Below are 19,625 nucleotides of genomic sequence, written 5' to 3' on the forward strand. Positions count from 1 at the left end.
AAGGTGTACCACTAAATACACCTATGAAAGAAATATTCTGATGTTTGTAAGCTTCTTTCATTAACCACCAACCCATCCAAGAATGAAGGAGCCTTTCTGCCTGGCAGCAGTAACTCTTGGTTTTAAACTAGAATGAAAAGCGTACCGTCACTCAAAGCAGCTATTTTATACCAAACTCTACCACTCTCAGCTTTAAGACTATTGGTTTTTTAATAATACTCACCATTTTTATTTGCTGGTGAAAAAAAATTGAAAACAGGAGAAAATATGGTTCCCAGTAACGTTGTTCGTGGGGGACTGCCTGTGGTGGGGTTATCTTCCAATTTTCCATTTTGCTTTACGTGTTGGTTTGTCATCTCATAACTTCCAGCTTCTGGAAAAGAAAAAAAATGAGTTTTAACACCACCCACTTGGGCTTCAGGTGCCTCTGCTTCCTTATGGTCAGCATTTGCACTCTAGGGGTGTACTCTTGCTCGTGGCTCAGCTGGGTCCATGAGAGTCAGCAACTTTCTACCAGCACGGACCCAAAATGTCCATTCTCAAGGCCCTCAGAAGCTTCTCTCCGGACGGGGCAGCAGCCCCTGCTCACACCAGCAGCAGGGGTGTAAATCCCGCAGCGACTCGGTGGAGGCGGCCCCGGAGCTGCCGGTGCCAGGACTCCACTAGAGGGAGGCACGAGAAAGGGTCAGAACTCCCTGGCTGAGCTGCTCCAGAGCCCGGAGTTTGTTCCTTTCCACACACACACAGAGGCACAGCCACAACTTGGAAGGGAAGGAATTGTCAATTGTGATCACAGATAACACAGGACAGAATTAAATGAACATCCACATTCCAGATCTGACAGGTAACAAGGGTGATCTCTCATCCCACAATTCAAATCCCCGTCTCACAACTCTGACAGAAACCTGCCTGCGTTTGACAAGTGATCTCAGCATCTAATGATGCCTGCTTACTTCCACAAATGTCAGGAGCTGGGAGGTCATGTTTCCCTCTTATTTGTGAGAAAACGGGAGAAGAGCTAAATCAAATTATTATGGGACTTTCAGAATAATAATTAAAAACAAAAAAAAAGTTAAATTAGTTCCAAAGCAGCTGCTGCTGATCCAAACTGTTCTCACAGAGACACGGTGGAAGTGTCTGGGGGGGTGGAAGTGTTGCTCACCCCTGAAAATCCTGTTTGGCTGTGATCAGCTCAGCCCTGCTCTCCCTGCAGGCAGCCAGAGCTGCAGTAACCTCCCCAGCTGCAGCACTGGGTCAGTGCACAGCTGGAGGGGCAGAGCTGCCCCGCAGTGCCCTGCCCTGCCCCGCAGTGCCATTCACCCACCTCCGTTCAGCTGACTTTTCCGCCGCACGCGCGAGAGCTGTTTGTTGGGCTTCTCTCCCGTCTGGGGCGTGGAGGTGATCAAGTTGTTATCGATATCCCGCTCGATCCGACTCCTCTTGGGGGGATTTTCTCTTTCTTCCTTAAAACACAAAAGAGGGGAAAAACAAACGTGCTGAGCGGTGCCTTTTCCATGGAACGGACCGGAGAATGTCATCTCCCGGAGAAAGTTCACCAAAGATCCCTTTACTGCTCCACTTCCAGGTGCACAATGTGCAACGAGGCTCTGGCCAGCTGGGATCTTACGTGAGTTTAAACTAAGTCAGAGTATGGGGAATGAAAACTGAACATTGGAGCTGCTGTAGTAGAAAAACTGTCTTTACAGCCAATGTAAATATTCCAGTGCTGCAGAGGCTGGGAAATGCAGAGACAAGGCAACTAAAATTACCTGAAACTTGATTTCTCTGCCTGCTAAACACACAGGAGGTGAACTGCCCAACAATATCCAATGTGACAATCCTTATCAGTACAGGGCAAAACTGAGCTGTGAAAAATCCAAGGATTCTCCTTACCTGTGAATAAGTGACTGCAGCACTCATGGGCATGAGACAGAACCAAACAGTTCTGCACATCTTCTGTGCATGGCTGTATGTGCAGGCACACGTTTATGGCAGGTTTCTTACCCTTTTCCCCCAAAACACCTACGACAAGTCGATAAAATGTTGAAATTTTATCAGATTTTTATTTATCACAGAGCTGATCTGGGATACATTGTAAATTAGTTCTGACTTCCTGGATACTCTTCTTTCGAATCTGCAGTTACATAATGGCAGTATCTGAACCGCTGGGATGGATGATGTGGGGTTTTTAACTGGCCTCCATCTAGAGAAAAAAAGCCAGTTTTTGAAGTAATTGCAGGATTACATTCAGCCTATAAAAGCTTATATATATATATATATATATATATATATATATATATATATATATATTTTTATATATATGTGTGTGTGTGTTTGTGTATATATATTTTCCACCCTCAAATGTCCACGCAGCACACACAACAGGTGCTCCCATGCGCAGATCAGTAAAGCTCAGCTTTCTAGCTGCACCAAGACATGAGATTTCCTGGTTACCCCCAACAAAACCTGGATGTGATGCTCCAAGCAGGGAAGTGCAGGAATCCCTGAGCAGCTGAATCAATTCCATGGCACTTGGATTTGTGAGGTTTGACCTTCATTGATTAAATGACTCCTGAACAATCTTGAATAAAATTGCCAGAAATAGTCAAGAAATTAATGCTTACAGACTGGCTTTTCTAACATGTTAGTACTGGTAATTCCTTGAATCTGGATCCAAGGAATCCTTAAAATAGAAATTAAGAATATATTTGACATTTTCACAAAGAAACACCAGGCAATAAAGCCTGTGAATTACTGGACTGTTAAATACACCTACAATTGATTCCTGAAGGTTTCAAAGTCTGCTTTACCTGAGACAACTCACAGGCACCTGTTGCCTTCCAACTCTTTACATTTTGCTTCCACCACACGATTAATTCTTAACAGAACTGGTTTTCAATCAAACTTGAAGTGATTATGACCCACTTGAAAGCAAAGCAGAGGCCTGCAGGCGGCGTACCTTGGGTGTGCTTCCTTTAATGAACTTTTTGATCGAAGACAAGAGGCCTGTCTCATTTTTAGGTGGTTTTCCCCCGCCGCCAGCTAAGGGCTCCTCCACCTCCGAGTGTTTCCGCTTGGCCCGCAGCGCCCGCTGCGTGTGGAGCTGGTTGGACTGCTGGGAGGCTTTCCGTGTCCTCAGCCTCATCTTCATGGGTACCACATGGAAAGCTGCAGAGAGAAAAAGGGGAAAAATCCCTCACTGAGGAAATGTGTCAGAGCTGCAGCTCCCCAATCTCCAGAGTGAGGTGAGGCTGGTGATGCTCCAGCACAGAGCTGTGTGCTCAGGGAGGGCACCATGCTGCCAGGGGAGCAAACCATGGACTGCCATGGGCACAGCGCCCAGCACAGCCCTGGCACAGCATCCAGAACATCCCTGAGCTGGCACAGCCCTGGCACAGCACCCAGCACATCACTGATCCTGGCACAGCACCCAGCACATCCCTGAGCCTGGCACAGCCCTGGCACATCCCTGAGCCTGGCACAGCCCTGGCACAGCACCCAGCACATCCCTGAGCCTGGCACAGCCCTGGCACAGCACCCAGCACATCCCTGAGCCTGGCACAGCCCTCCAGCTGGGACAGGCAGGAAACCCTGACCTGCTCAGAATGACAGAGCTGTCTGGGGTGGAAAGCACCTCTGAGGTCATGGAGTCCAACCTGAGAACAATGACACCTTGTCAAGCAGCAGGGTGTCACCTGCCCTGATGAAAGCACGGATTGCAGGGTGCCTGTTGTCTCCAGCCCCAAATGACTGGACTCTGTGACCCAGGAAGTTCTGTCCTCTCTCTGTTCCTCAAGATACTTCACTGCAAGTGTCCACATTAAACTTGAGATGCGGCATAAATCTAAACTCCTGCTGAGTGCTCACAGAAGGAATCATGAGCCTGTGCACTCAGTGGGTGGGGACAGAGCAGCTCTGCAAAGGAACCCACACTGAGCTCCAGTACAGCGGAGTCTGGAACCACACCAGACCTGGGGAACACTCGTGCAAGGGCAGTATCTACTAAAGCAGAGTAAAAGGCATTCCAGGGAATGCATCCCATTTATCTCCAGCCTCCAAGTGGGCTCTGCTATTGTCACACCGAGCCTCAATGTCACTGCTCTCTGGGCTGGGGACGTGCCCTCTGCAGCTGCCTGGAGCTGGGCTGGTTTGAAGGGGACTCCTCCTGTTTAAAATCAGGCTTATGATGGATCAGTAGCAGAAAAATGAAGTAGCAAGAAATCCATCTGAGGTGCAATGCACAGAAATACTGGAAATAAAGTAATTTGCCTTTCTTAGCTGAAATGATGACAAAAAACCAGGTTTTTAAAGAAAATTGTATGCTTATCACTACAGGAATCAGTGCCTGCCTTTCTGAAGTCCGTTTAGTGTAGTTCTGATTGCTGCACAGACAGAATAAATATAGCATTTAATAGTAAGCTGCCTTTCTGGAGGACATTTAGTGTGGATCTGATTGCTGCAGAGACAGAATAAACAATCTGCAACATTTAACATATAGATAATGTCACAACAGGTATGTTGCTTAGGAAAAGGCAATGGTGGCACTGGGATGAGTCACAGACAGGGAAACACTGATCATGTTTTTGAAAACCTGTTACACAGCAGCGTTTGTTCCCAGGTAAGTCTCAGTCTCACACAAAGGTGCTGCAGCTAACGAGGAATGACCCAAGTACTGACAGCTTAGCAAGGAAAGTGCTCTGTGGGTATTGCCAAGGGTGAAACACGGTGTTACACAGAATTACTAATGGAATATTCACTGTAACTGCCAGCAAACACGGGGGTCATTTTCTCAGCTCAGCATTTCCATCAGTGGTCAGCTCAGTCCAACTGTCCCCAGCACTGCCAGGCCACCACTGCCCCATGGCCCCAGGGGCCACATCTACAGGGCTGTAAATCTCTCCAGCAACAGGGTCCCCAGCACTGCCTGGGCAGCTGTGCCCCAGCTGGAAGGCCTTTCCATGATGGAATTTTCCCCAATATCCACCCTGAGCTCCCCTGGCCCAGCCTGAGGCCATTCTCTCTCCTCCTGTCCCTGTTCCCAGCCGGATCCCGCCGGCTGTATCCCCCTGGCAGGAGCTGTGCAGAGCCACAAGGTCCCCCCTGAGTCTCCTTTTCTCCAGGCTGAGCCCTTTCCCAGCTCCCTGAGAAGCTGCTCACAGGATTGATGTTTTGGACCCTTCCCCAGCTTTGTTGCCCTTGTCTGGACACGCTCCAACACCTCAGTGGCCTTGCACCTGCTCCCTCCTCATTTCTTTCCCACACTTACTTCAGATCCTGTCTCCTCCTCAGAGACCTGAGCAGCTCACCGAGATAACAGGGGAAATTCCTTCATTTTTACACCATCAAATCAGTCTGTAAGAGGAACCAGTGAGCATCTGAGCAACGCAACGGAGTGTCTGTGACACAGCTGGACATCCCACAGCCCGTGGGGATGGTGGATGCTGGACAGCTGGACAGCTGGACAGCCGGACAGGACAGGTGCAAGGACAGCAGCAGGGAGTCCCGGGAGGCTCCGTTGCAGAGCACTGACTGTGCTGGAGCCCTGAGCTCAGCAGAAGCCCCACAGCCTGCAGCGAGGTGGGCAGTGTGTGTGGGGCCATGGCACACGGAACAGGCAGGGCCAGCTGGCCTCTGTGACCCGCCAGTGATGTCATGGAACCACTGAGCTTGGACAAGACCACTGACAACACCGAGTCCAACGGCCCCCAGCGCTGCAAGGCCACCACAGCCCATGTCCCCAAGGGCCACATCCACAGGGCTGTTAAACCCCTCCAGGGATGGGGACTCCATCACTGCCTGGGCAGCTGTGCCAGGGCTGGAGAACTTCCAGTGAAGAAATTCTCCTTAATAACCACCCTGAGCTGCCCTGGCCTGGCCTGGGGCCGTTCCCTCTCCTCCTGTCCCTGTTCTCAGCCCGACCCCCCGGCTGTCCCCTCCTGGCAGGAGCTGTGCAGAGCCACAAGGGCCCCCTGAGCCTCCTGTGCTCCAGGCTGAGCTCCTGCCCAGCTCCTCAGGGATTCTCCAGCCCCTTCCCAGCTCCATTCCCTTCCCTGCACACACTCCAGCCCTCCAGGTCTCTCTTTCTGGGAGGGGCCCAGAGCTGCCCCCAGCACTGGAGGAACCCCAGCAGTGCCAGCTCAGGGGACGGGCACTGCCCTGGGCCTGTGCCCACACTGCTATACTGACAACACAAAACAAATGTGTGTAAAAGGAATTACAACTGTAAAACATGGAAAGGAGACACTAGTGAAATTCCAATGTGGGAATGAAAATATTACTTCAAATTTGCTATAGTATAAGTTGCCTGATTTTTCTAGAACTGAAACAAGTATCAGTTGGACAAAAGATGAACCAATTAAATATTTGTCAATGGTGAGTACACATTTATGCAGCAGGGAAATGCTCAGCTCCTCAGTGCAGCCCTGCCAGGGACTCCTTTGGCTCACTGCACATGCTGGGTATCAAGCCTGGGGTTATAAATATCTCTAATGGACTTAGCAACAGGTACCTACAATCCTCTCAGAGACAGGAGTTTGCTTTCCTAGCACTGGATCCAGATGGGAGGAGAGTTTTTACTGAATTATAGTTGTGGTCCTTTCCTGAACCAGGCTACAAAACTTAACACAGTCAAAATAATCAAGTCTAAACATGCAGGAGAATTTCCTTCCTCAGACCTGCAGGATTTGGATTTCCCCAGCACGTGCCATCCCTGATGTGAGACCAAGGACCTGAGCCTGGGCTGGCACTGCCACTTCCACCGTACCAGGGAGTTCGCTCAGGAAAATCAGCTCCCAAAACCCCTTCTCTCTTCAATGACTTCTACACTTACAATAAACCCAGAAAGAGTGGGGGGAAAAAGGGCAAAAAGGGAAGAACTCTCTTGTTCTTCAAGAGAGAATTACATGGCAAAGGACTAAAAGGAATATCCACTCAATAATTTTTGGGACAGGAAAATAAAATGTAGGAGCTCTTAAAAAGCAGCAGCTGAAGGAGCTATGGCTGCAATAAATTCCATTTTCCTGAGTCCACACACACCAAGTGTCAGGCTCCCTACCTTGAGAATACTGTTGTTATTCCATGGCCCAGGTACACTGTACTTACAGGAAAGAAATTCCTGTGAATGACTCATATTTCAAACTGAGAGCACACCTCCACAGAATCTGCACTTAGCGATGGTTTATTTCCCACCACATATGACACTGCTGTTTTCTCTGCTTTCCCCCAAACTATTAAAAGGAAAATTAGGTGAGGCACATCTAATTACAGGGTTTAGGGCTTTCTGATACAGGAAAAGGTTGAAGATGGTAAAAGAACAATGGTGAAGAACAATAGGCAGAGATAAGTGACAAGAAAATTCAAAACTCTGGTGTTGAACAATCTCTCCATTCAGTTTGGCACTCAGGAATAACACTGAACTGCCACCACAGAAATCAATCTATCCCAAGCCTCCACACCACAGCAGCTCCAGAGCATTCACACAACTTGAATATGTCCAGAGTGTGACTTTGGTGACAGCAACTCAGGAGGCGAAAAACTTCTATTTATTTATCTGGGATTTTTCTTGAAACATTTTTTACGCAAAGCCAAGAAAGTAAATTTTAAACAATTGTAAAATTTTGAGCAAGAGCATCAATGCATGGTGTAAACAGACATGCAGATGTGACCAAGTGCACAAAGCTGTGACCTGTCCCCACATTTAACAGCTGTGACAAGCGAGGGGTTTGGAACCGAGGGAGTGGCAGGGTCGGTGTCCCTGTCCCCTGCCAGCCCCGCTGACACACACCTCCCTGCAGAGATGTGTGTGCTGCTTCAGTCCCTGCCGGATCAGCAGGCAGAGCCACGGGCAAAGGAACCAGGAGCAGATATTTTGCTCGGCTTCCTTTCAGACAAGTCATGGCAGAGGTGTTTTGTCAGCACGTTTCATGGCTGCGATGTGACCCAGATTTCAGGGTGAGGAACAGCCCAGGGAGGAGATGTGCTCCTGGCTGGCTGGGATCCATCCCCACGGTGCTGGGGATGCTTTCAGGAAAGCCAGAGCCCGAGCTGGGGACAGCCCTGAGCCACAGGGGAAGGGACACGCTGGCAGGGCTCTGGGGACACAGCAGTGTGGGCTGAACCGTGGTGTGCCCCCCAAAGCCAAGGGCAAGGATGGGCAGCTAAACCTCCACCCAGACAGGCCCCAGAGCCCTTCACACACCTCAAGGAAATACTCCTTAGTTCAAAATGTTGAGACACTTCTCCTTCAACCACTCTTGGCCTTTTTCCACCAACTTATTCTCCTTCCCTAGAAAATAACAGCCATTTCATGTCACTCCAGCAGATGTATTTCATGTTTTCCAATGTACTGCACTACTTGTCACTCTTCTTCAATCTTTAGGTGTGTTTTTCTGCCACTGCAGAACTGAGAGAGCAATAAACCAGGAAAGCCTGACTCAAAGCAGTCTGGAAGTGATGCTAGTCTGGGGTAGGTGAAAGCGAAATAAAAAGGCACTGATTTATTAAAAGTGCAAATCACCCAATACGTACTATTCAGATGTTGGTGCTGGGTTATGAAATCTGGATAAATGTATAAAGCCACCACAAGTTCCATCAAAACAACAGTAAGGAATTACAGCTATCAAAGACACCTCTAAATTCTCCCTGTTTCACTGAAAGCCTGTTTTCTGCCCCTCCCCACCTCCCAGGGCACCAAATCACTTCCATCTGAAACAAAATCCTGCTTGAAATCCTTTCTCTTCAGTTGCCCTGTTCAAACCCTCAGGACATCTACCTTGTGCTCACTTCTACTCTCCCAAAGTTTGAGTATCTCCCCTAAAACAAGCCCATCCTTAGAAGGATTTGCCAAAGCAGGATGGCAGCTTTTTACAACTGGCCTCAACAGAAAATAGATCTTCTGTTCCCTTCTTTTTCTGCTCTAGCCATCATATTTCTGTTTTGCCATTGCTTTGCTAGTGAGGCTTTGTTTTGATTATACCAAATGCATTTGGAACTGAAAGTTTATTCCCTCCCAGCCAAGATATTTTTCTCTTTGCACTGAGGGTACACGCTGGTAATTAATTCAGGCTTTCCAGTTTGTGTCACACTAAGCAAGGAGAAAACTTGGAGAACTGGGGTAAGCACAGGACAGCAAACCTCAGAGCAAACCCCAAAACCTGCTGCACAAAGAAGGGCCTATTTCCAATCTCTGGTGCTGCCAAGGTGACAATTTCACCAGCCACCTCCAGATCTTGTGGGGCTCCTGAGAGCTGAGAGGTCGGGAGAGGAAAGTTTGCAGTGCTGGAGTTGTAGACGAGCAGGAACAGATTCCACAGAACCAGCACTGCTCCTGTTGGGATTCTGGGAGGGACCAGCTGTCCTCAGGCTCTCTGGACATTTAATCCACGCTGCCAGGCACACAGGGAGCCTATTTATGGAAGTCAAGTCCCTCTGTTAGAAGCTGTGGCACGGACAGGTTGCAAACACTTCCTGAGCAGACCTTCCGGGATGTGGTCTGAACACAAAACAATCCCGAGGAGTTACTTGGGCTAATTGTTCAGCTCACCCATATCAGCTATCTTCTTCTTTCAAAAAAACCCAACAGAAACAGCAGATTAATAAGCCTGAGTAAATCTGTGTTGGACTATGGAAGCCACAGAGTAGCTCCTGTGTTTGTGAGGAGAATCTAGGAATTTCTGCATGGTCTGCACAGCAGCAGAGCTGCCTTTTGCTGAACTTCAGAAAACCTAATCCTGCTCCACTCCACCTGAATCCTCCCGGGGGATCACAGCCACAATCATGCATCCCACAGGACCTTGTCAGGCTGCTATCTTTTAGAGGGATAGATAAGGGCTCTGGCTGCTCCTTTGGCCTCAAAAATAGCAGACTATTTTTATTGCAGGATAAAGACTCTTTAAATGATAATATGATTCTCGTTGCCCTGGCAAACACCCTCCTTGGTACACTGTATCCCTTCAGAGCCTTTCACAAGAGGTTAAACTGCTCTCCCCTCTGCACGGGGCTGCTTTCATGCTCTCCTCGCACCTGGCTTCCCTGATTTACAATAAAAAAATCAACCAACTCTGTTGTTAAAATGGCGAAAATTCCAGCACAGTCAGGATTCATATTACTCAGTGTCCAGACAAACTTAAACGAATCATTTTCCCTTATGAATACATGCTGAATTAATACTGACTCTTTCATAGCCCATCCTGGCTTCTTTCCTGCATGGAAAACTTCATTCTTACAAAATTGCAAATCTGAGATTAATTTGTGCCTGTACCTGAGTTAAAACTGACATGAAAATAAGTTCTAAAGGTTTAACAGCTGTACTCACTTGTGAGTGATACTATGTTTTTACCCTTAAAACATAATATTGAGACATGATGAACTTGAAATGTAACCAGTCTCAATAACTTGCCTGAAATGAATTTCAGGGACCTGTCTGATTCCATCACAATGAAGCTATTTTGTACATTTTATTTCATTCTCTTTTTTTACTCCCTGTTTAATTTTGGGTGAAAAATCCACAAGAAAAAAAAAGAAAAAACAACAACAAGCCTTGTTGCCTACTCAATGGAAAGTTATAGGAAGTTTCTGCTCAATATTCCAATAATACAAAGTATAATAAGCACAAGCTACCAATGACAACAGAAATTCTGTAGGGTAAAACTGCCCTGCATGCACACTGCAACGTTTCCAGTCGATTTCACCCTGAATTTCACTTATTTCTTTCACAAGAAAATCACCTCCAGGTTGGTCTAATGTATCTCGGTCACTCTGAAACGCACAACATGCAATGAAACGGGAACTTTCTGGCTGTGAAGTGGCAGATGTGGCTCTGCAAACAGCCGGGGCACTGCTCTGCTGAGCGAGGGGACGGTGTCTGGCTCGTGCCCTGCTTTGGGAAGTTCTGAGCTGGGGAAAAGGGGGGTCTGCTCCTCGTGGTGGAAATCTGCCTGCGTGAGTGCCCTGATCTCCACGCACCAGCTAAAAATCTGTACTGAGGGATCCTGAACCAGAGCAATCAGCTGGAACAAGTACTGGCACCACCTGGGAGCTTCCACAGCTGGATTTGTTTCCAGCCATTCCCCAGTATCGGGGTGAGCCTGGCCTCTGATCAGAAATCCCTATGATGGAGGAAGCACCAAGCCACATTCCAAAGCAGCACAAGTGGTTAATTTATCACATTGCAAAGCAGCTACATTAGAACTTGGGAAAATCTCCCAGATACTGAGGAAACCTGAGTTAAATAACAAATTTCATGCAAGTTACCTTAAATACCAAAGAAATACTTGAAAAAAGTTAGCTGCCACCTCTGTGCCATGTGGTATATGACAGAGCACACATCACTTCTCACCAGCAGTGCTGAAGAAACAACTCAGCAAAACTGTGGGAGAGTAGAAATGTTTTACTGGAGGTGAAAGGAACACTTTCTAATTCCCATTCCTCCTTTCCCTACATCCCTTCCAGCCCTGCAGCTCCTTTGTCCTGACCCTCCAGCAAGCCATGGCTTCAGGCTGGGGTGTTTCCACAGGGGAGTAAAACATGTAACTCCTGCCAGGGGAAAGGACAGTTACAGCATGGGTTTCTTTTGCTCACTGCACTCCTTGATGGGCTCTGTCCTTCAGCACAGAAACACTGATCAGCTCTTCCTGGAGAAAATGAGGCTTATCAATCGCAAGTGTCTGTGTGTCAGTCAGTCCTCCCTGGGAAATGCAGAGCCCATGGACCAGATCAACGCAACGTCACAGAGGAACAGAAATTTAAATATACTCATGTAGCTGTATACTATACAGTTCCTACAGGGTTTCCGAAAATTCAAACCTGTGTAGATAAGACAAACCCTTCAAGCATCCCAAGTAAGCCAAAGATGGCTGTGGCTCAGTCCTTACACACAGGCACATTCCACCTTGTTTCCTTGCCTAGCCCATCTCTGGAACATTTAAAACCTGGCACACTGAAGTAGGAGAAAATTCCTCGCTTCATCCTTTTGGTGTGATGTATGTTACGAACCAGAGATGAGTGTTGTTAATTCTCTCTGAGCACAGGGTAAGCAAAGCCCACCCACCTGAGTTTAAACAAGCAGGTACTGCAGAGCTCAGAGCAGGAGCAGGGGAGGAGTGTCTGTGCAGCCACAGGGAGGGAGCAGAGCTGAGCCACACCTGCAAAGCCCATCCTGACACACAGCAAGCTGCACAGATTCTCAGCGCTTTGCCTCCATCCTGTGGGTGCTGCCTGGGGCTCTGAACCCTCTTTTACAGCCTTTCCACCGCGGTCTGTCCCTTCCATGGCCGCTGTGGCTCCTTCCTGCTTTCCCCAGGGGTTTAACACACCTCACCAGCCGTGTGGCATCCTCTGCCTGCTCCCGTGGCCAGGGGGCTGCCACAGAGACCTGTCCCCTGTGGAGTTTGGGAAAACCCCCTCTGTCCCCTTGCCAGTGCTCTGCTGCAAGTGGGGCCCAGTGCAGGACATGCCAGCCTGAGGTCAGACCCAGAACCACAGAGAACATCCCATGGGTGCAACATCACCACCAGCCCTGTCCCCACGTCTGGGTGTCACCACCAGCCCCGTCCCCACGTCTGGGTGTCACCACCAGCCCCGTCCCCGGGTCCAGGTGTCACCACCAGCCCCGTCCCCAGGTCCGGGTGTCACCACCAGCCCCGTCCCCAGGTCCAGGTGTCACCACCAGCCCCGTCCCCACGTCTGGGCGTCACCACCAGCCCCGTCCCCACGTCTGGGTGTCACCACCAGCCCCGTCCCCACGTCTGGGCATCACTACCAGCCCCATCCCCAGGTCCAGGTGTCACCACCAGCCCCGTCCCCAGGTCTGGGTGTCACCACCAGCCCCGTCCCCAGGTCTGGGTGTCACCACCAGCCCTGTCCCCACGTCTGGGTGTCACCACCAGCCCCATCCCCAGGTCCAGGTGTCACCACCAGCCCTGTCCCCACGTCTGGGCATCACTACCAGCCCCGTCCCCACGTCTGGGTGTCACCACCAGCCCCGTCCCCAGGTCCAGGTGTCACCACCAGCCCCGTCCCCAGGTCCGGGTGTCACCACCAGCCCCATCCCCAGCTCCGGGTGTCACCACCAGCCCCATCCCCACGTGTGGGTGTCACCACCAGCCCTGTCCCCACGTCTGGGTGTCACCACCAGCCCCGTCCCCAGGTCACCACAGACCCCACAAGGCCCCGAGGGAGCCAGAGAGCAGCGGGGATTTATCAGCACGGTCACTTCAGTGCACAACCAAAACCAAACCATCAAAGGAACAAGCCTTTACCCCGTAATTCCCACAAACAGGAGCCATCTGCAGGCATGGAGCCTCTGGAATTCCCAGGAAATTGCACAGGAGCAGCTACACACCCTGCTCACACCTCAGCCCCAGCCAGCAGGGAACAGAAATCCATCGAGTGACAAAGGGCAGAGAAGCCCTCTCAAAATGGCTTTTTCCTTTGGAAAGCACATACCACCAGAGACAAATGTTTATTTTCTAACCTTAAACTATTCTACGGTTTGGAACCCTATTATGTTAATTGACTTAGGATATTTCTATATTAACTATTAATCTTTGAGATGGAACATTATCAAACCTTTTCAGGTATATAATAAACCAATCTACTATCAAAAGAGAATTATCTTCAAATAAGTCCAACAGGGTAATTACACCTAACAATTAAGTCTGACACCTCTATGCCTGAACCTCTGTAGCCCATTTTTCCAACCGAGCTCCCAAAAACCTTTCTCTTAAAAGTACCAATCAGCTTCCTAATCCCTAAGCAACACAAAAGTAAAGGACTCTAAACTCAGTAATTACAGCTGTTTAGGAATATTATTTTAGCTATAATGAAGTCCTCAAAAGTTTCTTCCAAATCTTTAAGATCATAAAAGCATCAAGATTACACTAACTTTATTTTCTCCTGTAATCTTTGTAATTTCTGGCCTGATAAGCAAAATAAACAAGCTTTTCCAATTGTATTTAAATTGATTTAACTACAACTGCCTGGTCTTGACACGAGTTCAAGGCGTCAGACAAACTGAGGTAGGTAACTCAATCAAATACACTGTAGTTAAATCCCACATTCACAATGCCTGCAAGTACCTTGAACATTCTTGTAAATTTATTAAATACCTCCTTTACTTTTTGCACACTGTTTTCCCGCTCTGAAAACAAACCTTAAACCTCCAGTTCACACTGTGCCTTGCTTTGGCAAGCCCCAACCCAGAACTGCTGCGCACAGAGCTCCCAAGGAGCTGTGCATCCCTGTCTGCTTTCCTCTCTGAGCTCCTGACCATCGCCCGTGGGTCCCCAGCTGCTCCCACAGCTCGGGGCTGGGGCACAGCCCACACTGCCAGCCCCAGGAGCTCAGCCCTCACCTGCAGGATTCCCCTCCCAGGGGATGGAGCTGGGTACCAGGCATCACCCAGCAGCCCAGAGCATTGCTCCATATGAAGAGAAGCCTCCTGCCCCTAAATGAGCTCCCCTGAGATGGTAAAATGAGAGAAGCTTCCAGGATGGGGAGGAACGAGGAGCGGCTCAGGTGCTGTTACATCCTCTGGAAGGGAACTGGAGGATGAAGCAAGGACACAGGACAGGTCCTGGCTGTCCCCTGCAGCCAGGGGACCCCCTCCTACCTGAAGCAGTGCACACCCCACACAAGCAGTGCCTGGATGTGAAGCAGAGAAGGGCGAGCCTGCAGGGAGCTAGAGCAGGCAGAGTGCAATCCCAGCACAGGGTCAGAAACACACACACACACACACACTGTGTCAGGCTGTGCCCCAGCACTGCAGCCCCTCTGTGCCGAGCACAGCACACACAGCACCCCCGGAGCTCTGCCCAGGCTAAGGAAACCTGTGCCAGGCTGGGTCGAAGCCAGCAGCCTTGCCAGGCAGCCCCAGCTGTCAGCAGAGGGAAGGGAAGGGGAATGCTGCTTCTCCCCAGCCAGCCAGCCAGGCTGAGAGGCTCCCGGAGGGCACGGGCAGCCACGGAACCCGTGTGGGGCTCCCCACCAACCAGGCTGCTGCTGTGGGGCCAGGGAAGCCCTTGTGGTACAGCCTCAGCCTTAGATTGAATTACCTCCCTTCCACTAATTAGCACCTCCTAAAGTACAGGGTAAATCAAAGCAGTCGTGGGTTAGAATGGCCTAGGGTAAACTGAGTTATGATTTAGACTGAATCGGTGCAGCACAGGCCAAACTGCTCAGAACAACTGCTCTGATTTGATCAGAGTTCCTGCTACTTTATTAACTTAAATTAGCTATTCCCAAACACAGCCTAAATAAGGACAGGATCCCTCCCTTCCCTGGGAGGCTTTGAGGATGCTAATGAGCCCTGCAGCATCAGCTGCCTGGCCCTATTCTGCTGCTAACAACACTCTTGTTTGTACATATAAGGTAATTAATTTACAGGTAAGGTCTAATCCAAACACTTTAGAGTCCTAGATTCTTTTCTCCTACGTACACCTGGAACATTAGCAATGACTAGCAGGATGTAGTTTTTGTAACTGTGCTCCTTTAAGTAAGTATCCATACTTAAGTAAGTATCCATAGCTTATTTTCCAGATGCTGTGGAGTTAACAGCTCCTTTTAGTTAAACTTATTTTCATGACAATATTATGCTCAAAATTATAGTGCTACACTAAATACTATGGGCACAGAACTAGAGGTGTTTCATGCATCCTAACTAGACTCCTCGCCCGCCAAAAATGAATTCTGAATTCAGACAGGTTAGGACTGTTAGGAATAACTTCTATTTCCATCATCTCTTTTCTGTGTAACTCCAGCAGAAGCACCACTTGGTGGGCAGTGGATCCTTGCTGGATCTAATGCAGCACAGGCACTTCCTAAATGTTGGCTTTAGGGTTATCTTTAGCAGGATGCACAGAAATCTGACTGATGGGGCTGGACTCAGAAAACTTCCCCCGTGGGGAGCTGTATTCTGAATGTCCCCATAGAGCAGAGATCAATGTGCTGCTGAGTTAATCCTGTCCACCAGCAGCTGCTCAACTCCTTCCCCTGGGCTTGGCCACAGACCCCGGGATTACCAAAACACTGACCCATCAGACAGGAAACTGAGGCAGCAAAGGCTGTATCTCCTCAGATCCTACACGCATCCACAGTGCTGGCAGAGGTGGAAGTGCACTGCAGGCTCTGCTCAACCCCCTGTTTTCTTACAGCACATTGTCCTGACAAGGGTTTTCCTTGGATCACGGGATATGATGAGAGAACTTATCATTTGAGAAGTTAAGAGCACCTTAATCAAAGTAATTACTGAAACAGATCTGATTGGGAAGTAATTTATTTAGAAAAAGTTAGGACTGCCAACTGGGAAGCTCCGACCCAACCCCTGAGCTGATTGCTTTAGCTGTGGATGATTTCCCACTTAATTTTTCAAGTGCTATTGAAAATGTCTTCATCTGTGAATGTCAAATATTTATTTTTCTAAAACACTAAATAATGGCCATCTAGGCATCTCAACATGTAAACAACATGTTAGATAGGCTTTCAAGCACCCGGCTGTATGTGAGTTTCTCTGAAGCAATCAGATCTGCACCTCACTACAGCTCCATGGCACTCCAGGGAATTCCCCTGGGATGGAGCTCTCAGTAGGGCTGGCACTGCCACATCCTGCCTGGGAGAGCTCCTCTTAAACCAGCTGCTGAGAGCTTGTTCTTCCCTCCCAAGATCCCAGCAACGATTCCATCTGAACAGTCTGCCCCCTGAAAATCACAACCCATCACGGCTTTGATTAATCAACTCTGCACTTCTGGTGCGTATTTGCATTTTCTGAAGATTTAGTTGGGATGTACAAACATCAAATCACAGATTCACAGAATGGTTTGGGTTGGGAGAGACCTTAAAGCTGATTCTGTTCCACCCCTGCCATGGACAGGGACACCTTCCACTGTCCCAGGTGCTCCCAGCCCCAATGCCCAGCACTGCCAGGGATCCAGGGGCAGCCCCAGCTGCTCTGCACACCCTGTGCCAGGGCCTCCTCCCCTCCCAGCCAGGAATTCCTTCCCAGTATCCCATCCATCCCTGCCCTCTGGCAGTGGGAAGCCATTCCCTGTGTCCTGTCCCTCCAGACTCTTGTAAAGGGTCTCTCTCTATCTTTCTTGCCAGCTCCTTCAGGTCCTGGAAGGCCACAATGAGATCACCCTGAAGGTTCTCTTCTCCAGGCAGAACAATCCCAATTCTGCCAGGCTTCCCCCACAGCAGAGCTGCTCCATCCCCCTGATCACCCTGGTGCTCTCCTCTGGACTCAGTCCAACAGGTCCGTGTCCCTCCTGTGCTGGGAACCCCAGAGCTGGGAGCAGCACCCCAGGAACTTTTAATATACAACAGAGAAAAGCAATCTCCTCTTTAAAATGTAACAGGGATTCAGGGGCCAGCAAATTAAGGGATTTCATTCAGACTTGGTCCTTTACTTTCTGGGCTCTGAGGAGTAAGAATCACTACATCTGATCTACTGTGAGTGAAGAATGAGAAAGGCACTTGTGGAGAGGAACACTCCTGAGGAATTACGGAATGAGGATGCAGTCACAGAGCGAGCCTGTGCGAGGGGCAGCCTTTAAATCTGGGATAATCTCAGTGGTCCTGCACCGACACCACCAAAGTCCAAAACCCAGCACACATCGGAGCTGGTGTCCCCAGGGGGACCAGGCTGAAAGCACACGGATGGGGCACAACTTGGACAGGGCACAGCTGCACACCCACAACCTGGAAAAGGCACTTTTAGGGCTGTATGATCATTTATCCAGCTGTGATCCTGAAATGATCACGATGATGCTCTGGAACCCCGAGGCACTGTCCCAAAAGGGCAAGAAGTCTCAAGCTCCTCTCAGAGCGCACACATGTCTAGAAATACACGGGAATTTTAAATTTATGTCAAATTCCAGCCCTGCTTCGTGCATCCTGCTTTTACAGACTCCCAGAATGGCTGAGGTAGGAAGGGAACGCCTCAAGTTTCTCTTGTGCAACCCCCTGCTCAAGCTTTTCTTGCAAGTTCTTGCCAAAACTGTTCAGCCTGACTTTCAGAACGGTTTTTACAAAAATGTGCAAATGCCCCAAGTTGTTCTTCCCCTTACACCTGTGGAAAAGCTTCTTCCACAGGAATGAAATATGTGCACAGAAACCTGTCAAAAGAGCATATGTGATTCCCAAAGCCTCCTGCAAACACGATTTCCGTTGGTGTCAACCCCACGGCATTACAAGAGATCAAAGAAGAGCCAATGCAGTATGGAAAAACTTGGGAAGGTGAAGACTCAGTTTCCTTTTGAATTCCAACAACTTTTTCTGGTTTTTTAACTGCTTAATGCTAGCGAGCCTCTGACAGCGTCACATCCTTGTGCTGGGGAATGACCACCCTGGAAGGGGTGCAAGGCTGGGGATGGAAAGGCACCTTTCAATTATGAAATGCACGCACGGCCCCAGCATACGTGGAATGTTTACATCCTTAGAAAAACGATCCAACTGTCCCATTCAATCTCCAGGGCAGACTGACAGGGGAATTTTTCTTTAATAAAGAACTTTGATGGAACAGGAATGTCAGCTTTGGTGCACACTGCACTGACTGGAACAGGATCAAAACTAAGTTCCACACGATGTTTTCAGGGGAAAAGAGGAGAATGTTTCATGGAATTTAAGTCTGGATTTGGCTTGCATCCTAGAACATATATCTTGTTATGAAAACTGCTGAAACACTTTTAAGTGGGCAAGCCATAAGTGTCCTTGGAGCTATCCAGTCAACTGGAAGTCACACAGGCAGAACCTCCTAAAGTAGAAAAGCCTGAAATTGGGAGGGGGGGGTGAGGGAGGGGCAAGTAATCTCGGAATCCTATCTGTTATCCAGAACGGCTCCCTTGTGCCTACAGCATGAAGTAGTTACAACTTGTTTTCTGCTATTGTCACAGATCCAGGACGTTACTCTGGCTAAATCATAATCTCTTCCTGCCTCAGTTCATCCATGTGCAAACCTGGCTCGCTAACTCTTACCTTAATGTGTCATGGGGCTTAATTAATAACACTTAGGTCTTTTAAGTCCTCTACAAACATTAACTACTTCTTGTAACAACTCTCCAAGGTATTATTATCCCCATTTTACTCATGGAGAAACGGCAAAAGAGGTTGTCACTTGCCCAAGGCAACAGAGTAATAGTTATACTTAGAGATCCTCTTCACGGGCTACTCTAACAGTGGAAACATATCAACAAAGGCAAAGACAATAACGACAAACTCGAAGTTACTTTTAAAAGTGCACCATAAGCATCTGGAAGACGATGGAAAATCCCTCCAAGAAACAATAGGCTTGGGACCAGAAAAAGCATCACAACTGTCACCGCAGAGAACGAAGTGCCCTGGACAGACTAAGGCTCGAGCTCACCCAAACAGCCTCACACAAACAGCCAGACCTGTCCTCTCGAGCGCTCTTAAGTACCATAAAATTGAGCAACAGGCTCGTACAGTGCTCTCCAGTAACACCGAGCGAGCAGATAATCAATGTGGTATGCAGCATGCTAATTCCTTCCGCCGCGTTCCCAGCAGGGACCGGGAATGCCAATAACGGCCCCGGACGGCGGGGGTCCCGCACGGTGCCGGCGCGGCCGCCGCCCCCGCCGGTGACGGCGACAAAGTTGGCGTCCCCCGCGCCCCGC

At 49.0% G+C, this 19,625-nt stretch overlaps 1 protein-coding gene across 1 annotated transcript in view; it reads right to left on the bottom strand.

Moving 5' to 3' along the window:
* Positions 1-19,625, bottom strand: part of CTDSPL2 (CTD small phosphatase like 2) — a 29,593-nt gene that overhangs the window by 9,309 nt on the left and 659 nt on the right. Inside the window, exons 2-4 of the mRNA XM_084213844.1 lie at positions 2,960-3,168; positions 1,325-1,463; positions 224-373 (exon numbers count right to left, since the gene is read on the bottom strand). Coding sequence (XP_084069970.1) covers positions 224-373; positions 1,325-1,463; positions 2,960-3,151 — 481 coding nt within the window. The 5' untranslated portion in view covers positions 3,152-3,168. The remainder of the gene's footprint in view (positions 1-223; positions 374-1,324; positions 1,464-2,959; positions 3,169-19,625) is intronic.

The sequence above is a fragment of the Fringilla coelebs genome, assembly GCF_963513975.1.
Source record: "Fringilla coelebs genome assembly, chromosome: 12".
NCBI classification, from domain to species: domain Eukaryota; kingdom Metazoa; phylum Chordata; class Aves; order Passeriformes; family Fringillidae; genus Fringilla; species Fringilla coelebs.